This window comes from Vitis vinifera, chromosome 7 (assembly GCF_030704535.1).
Source record: "Vitis vinifera cultivar Pinot Noir 40024 chromosome 7, ASM3070453v1".
NCBI lineage: Eukaryota > Viridiplantae > Streptophyta > Magnoliopsida > Vitales > Vitaceae > Vitis > Vitis vinifera.
The window spans coordinates 12,189,132-12,199,593 of record NC_081811.1 but is presented as its reverse complement, the minus strand read 5'-3'; the positions used below and the strand labels follow the sequence as shown (position 1 = coordinate 12,199,593).

Genomic DNA, 10,462 nt, shown 5'->3' with positions numbered 1-10,462 from the left:
GAGGGATATGTAATAGAGAGAAAATATAGAAAGAAAATAAAAAAAAGATTTAAAATTAATAAATTATTTTTATATGCTTTTAAACTTATTTTACTTTTTTTTTTCATTACATAAAAATTAAAAAATTTATATATATATATATATAATTCTAATTAATTTTAATTACATTTTATTTCTTTCGTTTTTTTAATGGTGAAATAATGTACAATAAAACTATTTTTTTTTCTCTTTAGGGCATGTTTTATACAAAGAATGAGAAGTGAGAATGAATGTCTCATTCTTTTTCTCCCTCATTCTCATATTTAAATAATTTAAATAGAATCAAAAGTGAATTTGATTGAATCACCCAAATTAGAAGGTATTTTGATTCCATGTGCAAGTTATTTTTTAAAATATTTTAATTTTTTTTAAAACTAGATCAATTATTTTTAAAATAATTTTTTATTTTGATTTTGTAAAAAATAAAAATTGTAAATTTAATTTATAGAATGTAAACTAAATTTATTTCACATCTTATTAAAAATAAAAATAATTTTTTAATTAAAAATAAATTAAAAATAAATATTTTTTAATAAAATATGGATATTGATAATATAATAAAATCATAAATTATATTTTTATAAATATTATAAAATATAGATATTAAAATTAATTGATTTGCTTTGTTAAAAATAAATAATTATAAAAATATAATTAATTAATTTTATTAAAAATAAAAAATAAATATTCAAAAATAATAGTTAATACTATTATATTTTAAACTAATATAAAAACAAATAAAATTTAATTTTTTTAAGGTATAAATAAGTCAAATTTTTTTACAAAGATAGTATTCTGAATTATTTTATTTAATCCATAATTAATTAGTCAATTCTTTGAATTTTAAATTATTTTTAAAAATGATAAGATTTATTAAAGAATTTAAAGTATTTAATTATGTATGTTATTATTTATATTCGTAGCATATTTCTTTTCAAACCGAGAGATTGTGGTTTAAACTCTTTCGTCAGCCGAAACGACGCCGTCTTGCACTGCATCCAGGTAGCCCTAACCCTAGGCCCTTTCCTCGTTCTGCTGTTTGACTTGTTTCTCAGCAACAAAACATTGCAACGAAAAGAAAAGAACAAAGAATTTTTCTGATTGTTAGGTTTGATTGCAGATGAATTGAGCGAAAATGTTTAAGAACACATTCCAGTCAGGGTTTCTATCAATTCTATACAGCCTCGGGTATGTTTCTTGCATTATTTATTTATTTTTTTAATTCAAATTCTGCAACTCTTCAAAGCTCTGATTTTTTTTTTTTCCCCGATTTTTTTTGGGGTATTATAGGAGCAAGCCTTTGCAAATTTGGGATAAAGAAGGTGAGTGGTTCTTCTTGTCTTTACCGGTGATACTGTTCATATTCATGCTATTAGAAAGGGGGATTTGAGGGAAAGTAAAGGAATTGGGAAGGGATTTCTAGGAATTCGAGTCCGTGTTAGATTTTTGGAAATTTCGATTTTTGGCAATTCAAAATTCTTGCACTTTGCTATCATTTTTGTGCAAAAAGAGTTAATTGGAAATTCTTCTGTGTTTTTGTTACTATGATAAAGGAAATGAATTCCAATTCTCTCTCTCTCTCTCTCTCTCTCTCTCTTGCATTAACTAACTTTCTTTCTTTCAATATTTTTCTCAATGGATTGTTAGTTGTCAGATGAATTTCCTCATTCTGTTGGCTTTTCGTCCCTATTAGAAAACTTATCATGCATGGAAAAGAAATGATAAAAATCTATTTTGCATGAAATGAGCTTGAAAATTTTTGCAAGTTTCTTTTGTGTAGGCAACAAGTTGTTTTATTTTTATAAATCCAGTTGTTATTTTGATTGAAGTCAGAGAAGAATGTAAGAATTATATTTTTCTCACCTTATTTTTTTATTTTATTAATTGTGGAAGGCATTCTAGATAGGGTGAAGATGTTTAGTTCGATAATTTATGCCTGGAACGTGCTGGTATATAAATGTGTAAGGATGACAACCAAAGAATTGTGGGAAGAGAGATATGTTGAGGCATCTAGAGGTAGAGTAATGAAAAGTAGATAATCACATGCACACACAGAGAGAAAGAGGGGGAAAAAATATTTTCTTCCCATCAGTGCCTTGAACTGAAAAGTTTCAATCCAATATAAACATAGTTGGGTCTTAGGTGCTAAGTAAGAAAGAAGGTTGTTTTGTGCTAGGTAATCAAGGAAGGAAATGCCCTATTTTTCTGGATTCAACAACTAAAGCTTTTAGACAACTTAGTGATAAATAATTTTCAATTCGAAGCAACCAAAGGTTGTATTTATGAAAACTTGCCTAATGCATCTAGAGCTTCTAAATTGCAAAAACATTTCATTAAAGTAAATTTTAACTTACCTTACCTTTTGTTCCCTTAAAGTGGTATTTATCATGTGGCGTACATGATGGACCAGTGGTACCCTGGGCTTTGTGAATTTTCACCACACCACCTTCATCATGACATTCATGAGTGCTCCCCCGTCCTCATTGGTGCACCCCCTCATTGGTGCTCTCCCATCATGGTTGCCATGGGCTTTGTTGTTCGTATTTCCCTTTTAGCCTTTTGGTATCCTTTGTAGCTTGTATACTTTCTGTTTCCTGCTTTGCACCCTCTTTTTCATTAGGTGCATCTTAATAAATTCATTTTTTCAAGTCAATTTCTTTTTTTTTTTTTTAAAAAAAAGACAAAAATAAAAATAATATATTTTGTTAACATATAATTACCACTTGAACTCAGATTATGAAACCTGTTCCCAATTCTCTGAGTGCAACTTGATGTTAAAGCTTCTGCAATTTCAAACTTCGATTTGGTTTGTGGGTTACACTTGGGTAACCTTTTCCTATGAAGCATTCCATGTATGAAAGGGAAAACATATTTTATCTATTTCAGATGATATGCTTTTATTGGTGTTTGTGCCTTTAAGTTATTTGATCTGATGATGACACAAGTATTTAATTTGTCAAATCAAATGTGCAAAATGCCTCCTTTTCTGGATTTTTTGCAGTTGTCAATGGCCAGATAAAACGTACTCAAGATGAAGATATACACTCCAATGTCCTTGAAATAGTTGGGTTAAATGTCCAATCCACATACATTACATGCCCAGCAGATCCTGCTGCAACACTTGGTATAAAGCTACCAGTCTTGGTTATGATTGTAAAGAATCTAAAGAAATATTTCACACTTGAGATTCAAGTGCTGGATGATAAGAATGTCAGGCGACGTTTTTGCGCTTCTAATTTTCAAGTGTGTAAGTCTGCCCAATTGTTTTAATACTGTGCTATTTTCTCTTGATTTTCTTGTTGTGACAAGAATTTTCACTTGACAGGATCTTATTAGATTAATTTAGTCTTTAAGGAATATTCTATTATTGGCAGCATGAATTATTTAAACCAAATGATCGATTGCTAAGAAATTAATCCTAGGAAGACATGTGATCAATTATATTGGCTGGATACTATGGTTTCCCAACACCATCAACTGATATACATATAGCCTTTAATTGAGGTTCTCCTATTTGTTTGGTTTCTAATAAAATCTTATGAATAGCCCTACCATTGTTTGGTTTGGTTATGCTATAAAAATTGTAATCTATGTATTTTCCTTTTCCATCTAAGATTAGCCGATCTCCCTTGAGTTCCCATATGCTTCAAAGTTCAAAACAAGTGGCTGTCCATGTTATCAATAACATTTTTTCTTAAGCGTCATACCAAGAGTTTTATGGACCAAATAAATGTCTCATGTGCCCTTTATTTGACCTTTGGTTTTACTGAGATGGCATGCTTGTCTTAAGCTTTAGTGGAATTTGGAAGGACATGTTTCTGTTCCAGCTGGCATCCGCAATGGGCTGATAAGTGAGTAGATGGAAAACTTAAGGTGTTAAGACTTAAATATGTTTGTGCTTGCTCTTTTGTTTCCCTTGGAGATGTCACCAGATAGCTTTTACTCTTGTTTGTGAATCCCTTGGAGATTGTCCACAATGATAGGTGAGGAAACCTGTACACACAAGCACAGGCAGTCTAGCATACTCCCACACCAACCACACTCACATACGTATTTTTTATGGGCACAAACACACACACATGCAGGAGTATGATAAAGAATTCAACTCATGACTTTTATGAACGGTCTAGAATAGTTCAGTTTCTCTATTCAAGCAGTTGAATAGTACTGGCCTCCATATCTGAGTGGTATCTCATGGCTGGACTAGGGAAAGGCTTCGGGTTCTACTCTTGGGAAGGTGGTCTTGGTCTATGGGGTAGGTAAATGGGTTCTCTAGTGCTAAAAAGGGAGGGGAGTGAAGAGCTGTCTTCCATGTGTTGTTTATGTTTACTGAAAGAGAACTTTATTCTAGTATTATTCTATGAATGCTAAGATATTTGGTGGAGGTATTATAGCCATTATTGAACGATGGAAAAGCAGGGTGTAAGATGATAGTTGTATATTTTTACTGCAAAAAAAGTATGTGTTGGCAAATGTTCTTGCTTTAGTAGTTAGGTACCGAAATATGAATTGGGCATGGTGATTTTGTGATGTGCAATCCCCATTCATATTGAAGAAATTATATAGCCATAATTTTAAAAGGAGCACTTTTAAGTGTACCTAGGCTCAAGGTGCAACTACTTCCTAGTTATAGCTCCTCACTTGCCAAGACATACGTCATATTGAAGAGGCGCTTTGTCAACTTTCCTCTTCCTTTTTAAAAACTTTTATTCATGAAATTTTTAATTCTATATTGAAATTTATATAATTTCATTACTTTTTTGTTTATTGTTTGGAATCTTAAATTTTTTATTAATAGGATTAGATTTTGAATTACATTTTATAAAATTGATATGCACCCCATGTTGCATTACACTTCACTCAGGTGCGCGTCTCTGTTGTGCCTTATGCCTAAGCTGTAGTAGACTTTTGTGCCTTTTAAAACTGCATATAGAAACATAAGTAAAAATGATGCAAGTATGAATTTGGTTTTTTATGCTATAGGCTGTGACTCGAGTGAAGCCATATATATGCACTATGCCATTGAGGATGGATGAGGGATGGAATACGATCCAGTTGAATCTTGCTGATTTTACCAGAAGAGCATATGGAACCAACTATGTTGAGACATTGCGAGTTAAGGTTCATGCAAATTGCCGGCTGAGAAGGATTTATTTCTCTGATCGCCTTTACTCAGAAGAGGAACTCCCACCAGAATTCAAACTGTATCTCCCAATGCAGATACCATAGCCAATCACCTGCTCAATAACTATAAACTTGGCTTTTACCACCTTCTCATTAGCTGTCAATAACTATAAATCACTTTTGCTGCAGAAAGCATGATGAGTCTCAGCAAAACAATCACTTTTGGAAGAGCTGGCCATGGTTGATATTCATGTTTTGTGCATTTCCTTTGAGTCAGTCAACTGGTTATATCCAAACTGCTCTCTGTGACTTCAGAAAACATGAATAACCATAAATCGCTTTTGCTGCAGAAAGCATGATGAGTCTCAGCATAACAATCACTTTTGGAAGAGCTGGCCATGGTTGATATTCATGTTTTGTGCATTTCCTTAGAGCCAGTCAACTGGTTATATTGAAACTGCTCTCTGTGACTTCAGAAAACATACAGTAATGTATCAAACTCCTAGATCCATTTTGTGTTGGTTAAAAAAAGTTTATGTTCAGCAGCTTATTTGACAGCAGGGAATGGGAAGATGGAACCCATACTAAAGTACTGTAGCTATTTTCTAGATCCCAGAATCTGTGGGCCTGTTTGGTTGCTGTTTTTGAAAACTGTTCTGGAAAATAGTTTTTGAGAACAGTTTTTAAGAACAGTTTTTGGTGTTTTTAAAAAAAAAATTATGTTTGGGAACTGAATTTTAAAAAACAGTTTTTGTTCTCAAAAACAAAAAAACATGTTTGGTTGAGTTAATAAAAAAAAAAATTTAGAACAAATAAAACAAAAGACACGTTTGAAAGATGTTTTTTTTTTCTTTTCTAATTAATAAAATATTTTCTTCAAGTAATTTTATATTATAAATTTATAAATAATTTTTAGATATATAGTTCATTTAAATTAAAAAAATTATTTATTTTATTAATTTAAAAATAAAAATATTTTTTAAAAATAAATCAAACATAATAAAATTATTTTTATTAATATTTTTTTATTTAATCTTTAACTTTATTAAAAATTATAGCATATTCTATTAAATTGAGATAAAATTGTTCTCGTGATTTGTTAATTTTTTTTTTATCTCTACTAAAACCAAAAATTAAAAATGCCACCCACTTCTCTCTCTCTCGGGCATCAAGAAGCCCTTTTCTGAAGTTGCCCTCCAGTCGAGAGAATCCCTAAAAGGCCCTATTTTCCTCTGCCACTCTCAATCCTCGCAGGTACTAATCTAATCATGTTATTATTATTATTATTTTTTTTGCAACCCCGTTTGATTCCCAAGAAAATCCATCCCCCATTCGATTTCCGGGAAAATTCATCCTCGTTTGATTTCCGAGAAAATCCAAGCAAAAACCCCAAGGAAAACCAAAAAGAATGGATTTTCTTTTGCTCCCTGTGTTTTCTGGATCCGTTTTAGGGGTCTCTTTGCTATTGTGCCATTGGATTTAAATTTCATGAACCTTGAATCAAGACTAAGACTGTGCTGGAGAAGAGATGAGAACGGGAAGAAAAAAAAAACACGGAGAACAGATGGTTTTTTTTTGTTTAATTTTGTTCTATAAACAGTAAAAAAACGGGGAAAACAACATTTTGTTGTTCTCTAAACAGTGCCATTTTGAGAACACGGGAAACAACAAAAACAAAAACGACCCTCTCAACCAAACGAGTTTTTTGTGTTTTTTGTTTTCAAGAACAAAAAACAGTTCTTGAAAACACTAAACAAACAGGCCCTGTACCTCTTATTTATACCATCTACTTACGAGTTCTCCGATATATTGTTTTGATATTAGTGGTTTCCAAATGGATACAACTCCCAGGGTTCAACAGCAAGATTGTTTTATTGATTGATTTAGAAGAGTTAAATAAGGGGCAGGTAGTGTGCATGCGTCAAGGGGAGGGTTTTTTTTGTGCTATGTTAGTGGTTTGGGTTCTTTTGTTCTTTAGCCGCGGGGGGGGGGTTGGGATGAGAAGGCTTGTTTCTTCTTAATTAGCTTCACCTCTACACTAGTCCTAATAAATGTCCCTCGTAAATATTTACACCAATAATAAAAGGGGTTATTTGACCAAAATTATATTAAAAACTTAAATTCTATTTTGGATAAAAAAAAAATGCCTTTGAATAATTTGTTTGAACTTTTTAGATAAAAAAGTTTAAAAATAAAAATGTTAATAAAATTATATGTACAACTTTTAATGCGTAAAGGTTATTTGATCAAATTTGGGTGTTATTTTATTTCTTTTAATCAAATGTTTCTTATAAAAAAAATCATCAAAAATTTGCAAAATTTTACCTACTGACAAGCATGAAAAGTAAAATGGGGTTGACTCATTAAGTGGTGAAAAAGTCAATGGGATTTTGGGAAATTTTCTAAAGGAAATAACCGCAAAATGGGTTGAAAAGAATGGAACCGTAGCCACTTTTAAATGGCCTTGCTACCATCCTATGCTTTCATACGAATATTACCACCTATTTAGCATTATTATTATTATATCGTGTCCCTGCATACACTGAACGCCAAAATATTGAACAACACCCGAATCTAAAGTCAATAGGCAAGAAAATTGTTGAAAAGTGCGATGGTTTGCCATTAGCAGCAAAGGTTCTTGGTGGTCTCGGATACCGAATGTGGCATCATTCGCGCATTAAGGTTGAGTTATCATCACCTTCCAGCACATTTAAAACAATGTTTGTTTTATTGTGCAACATTTCCCAAAGACTACGGGTTTAAGGAAAAGGAACTAGCCTTGTTATGGATGACTGAGGGTTTAATTTGACCATTGGAAGGATATAAACAAATGGAAGATTTAGGTGCTGAGTACTTTCATGAGTTGGTGTCAAGCTTATTTTTCCAAAAATGTGGTAATCATGAAACACGGTTTGTGATGCACAATCTCATTACTGATCTAGCTCAATCAGTTGCAAGACAAGTATGTATCAATTTGGAGGATAATAAGAATTATACCATTTTACAAGACACTCAACATGTTTCATACAATCATTTCCATAGGGAGACCTTTAAAAATTTTGAAGCTTTCAAGGAGGCGGAGCATTTGCGAACATTTCTAGTCTTACCAATTGATCAAGATTATCCTTATGGACTAGGGTGTTACTTAACTAGTAAGGTATTTTATGATTAATTCCCAAAATTAAGATATTTGAGGGTGTTTTCTTTAACTAGATATAATGTAAGTGAGTTACCAGATTCAATCCGAGATCTAAAGCACTTATGATGTCTTAATTTGTCTCGGACTTGTAGTCAATGGTTGCCAGAATCAATAAGTGAGCTCAATAATTTATGAACTTTGATATTGTATAAATGTTGTGATCTTACAAGGTTTACTTGTGCGCATTGGAAATTTAGCTAATCTTCAACATCTTGATATTACTGATACAGACAAATTAAAAAAGATGCCGCCGCACATGAGCAACTTGGTAAATTTGCAAACATTGTCAAAATTGATCATGGATAAAAGTAAGAGTTCAGGTATAAAAGAATTGAAGAATTTGCCGGATCTTAGAGGTGTACTTTCTATTTTAGGGTTGCATTATGTGGTGAATGCTTAAGATGCAATGGATGTGAATTTGAAGGAGAAGCGTAACATTAAAGAGTTAAAAATGGAATGGGGTAGTGATTTTGATGATCCTCAGACTGAAAGGAATGAAATGCAAGTACTGGAGTTGCTTCAACCCCATAGAAATCTAAAAAACCTCACGATCTCATTTTATAGTGTGGATGAACATTCCCAAGTTGGATAGGGAACCGCAGTTGCATCTCAAAAATTGCAGAAACTGCACACTGTTACCACCTCTTGGGCGATTGTCCTCGCTCAAACACTTGCGCATTCAAGGGATGGGCAGAATAAAAAATATAGGTGTTGAGTTTATGGGGAGATTGTAGATTCTTTCTGGTCTTTGGAGTCTCTAACCTTCTCGAAGATGCTAGAATGGGAATTTTGGTGTTTTCCCAGTTCGAGTGATGAAGAAAGATTATTTCCCTGTCTCCGTGTTCTTAGAATGAGGGAATGTCCAAAATTGGTTGGGAACTTGCCCAATTCATTAAGTTCTCTCATGAAGCTAGAGATAGTGGGACGCTCAGAGTTGACTGCTCCACTTCCAAGAGGTTTGTCTCTCTGTGAATAGAAGTTAGCAGCATGTAATGAGATGGTGTTAGGAAGTAGTGGAGTTGATTTCACCTCTCTTGTGGCATTAGACATTGGACAAATTTCAAATCTGAGTCATATTGGGGAAGAATTTATGGGGTGCTTAACAGCTTTGGAAGATTTGAGCATAAAAGATTGCAAAGAGGTGAGATGGTTGAGATTAGAAAAGCTAGGTGGGCTGTAGCATTTAACCGTGTCTGGATGTCCCACTCTCATATCCTTGGAGGAGCAGGCATTGCCATGCAATCTTCAATATCTGGAAATATAAGGGTGTAGAAATCTGGAGAAGCTGCCAAATGAAATGCAAAGTTTTGGGGTCGGTGACTGAGTTAATAATCAGAGGGTGTCCGAAGCTTGTGAATATTCTGGAGAAAGGGTGGCCACCTATGCTAAGAAAACTTCACTTGTTTGATTGTGAGGGTCTTGAGGCACTACCAGGTGACTGGATGACAATGGGGATGGAGGGTAACAACACCAACACCTTATGTCTTCTTGAAAGCATGCAAATTAGCAGTTGTCCATCTCTCATTTTCCTTCCAAAAGGTGAATTGCCCACCTCACTTACGCGACTGCGCATTGCAAACTGTGAAAATGTAGAGTCCCTACCAGAGGTTATTATGCACACTTGCCATCTCGAGAAGTTGGACATCTTCAATTGTTCATCTCTAACCTCATTTCCAAGAGGTGAGTTACCCTCCACCCTTAAGGGGCTCTTTATTGGGAGCTGTGGGAATCTGAAATTGCTTCCCGATCACATGCAAAGCCTCACATCCCTTGTTATTCAGGAATGTGGGAGTCTCAACTTCCAACAGCATCACATGCGAAACCTCACGTCTCTTGGAAAGTTGAGAATGTTTAAATGTTCGGGCCTGGTGTCATTTCCGGAAGGGGGTTTGGGTTTGGCCCTCAACTTGACAGAAGTTGAAATTGAAGATTGTGAGAATCTGAAGACACCTCAGTCAGAGTGGGGACTCCACAGGCTCACCTCTGTTACAAGACTCAGGATTGCTCCAGGTGGATTTAAAAATGTGGTTTCATTTTCAAATGATGACTGCCGCTTTCTTCGTCCCACATCTCACTTACCTTAGTATAGGAAGATTCCAG

The 10,462-nt window shown here is 33.7% G+C and overlaps 1 protein-coding gene across 3 annotated transcripts; it reads left to right on the top strand.

Annotated features, from left to right (window-relative positions):
* The first annotated feature begins 967 nt into the window (after positions 1-967).
* On the top strand, positions 968-5,771 carry LOC100260180 (uncharacterized). 3 transcript variants are annotated; one of them, XM_059738023.1, is made up of 6 exons: positions 1,058-1,227; positions 1,330-1,361; positions 3,041-3,282; positions 5,023-5,260; positions 5,354-5,403; positions 5,514-5,771. In XM_059738023.1, the coding sequence occupies exons 1-5, from the start codon at positions 1,175-1,177 to the stop codon at positions 5,359-5,361; spliced, it is 573 nt and encodes a 190-aa protein (XP_059594006.1). In that variant the 5' UTR covers positions 1,058-1,174; the 3' UTR covers positions 5,362-5,403; positions 5,514-5,771. The 3 variants fall into 3 exon arrangements, with proteins under 3 accessions (XP_059594004.1, XP_059594006.1, XP_059594005.1); XM_059738021.1 differs by adding an exon at positions 968-1,041 and having other exon boundaries at positions 1,160-1,227; positions 5,023-5,771; XM_059738022.1 differs by having other exon boundaries at positions 5,354-5,771.
* Positions 5,772-10,462: the final 4,691 nt, after the last annotated feature.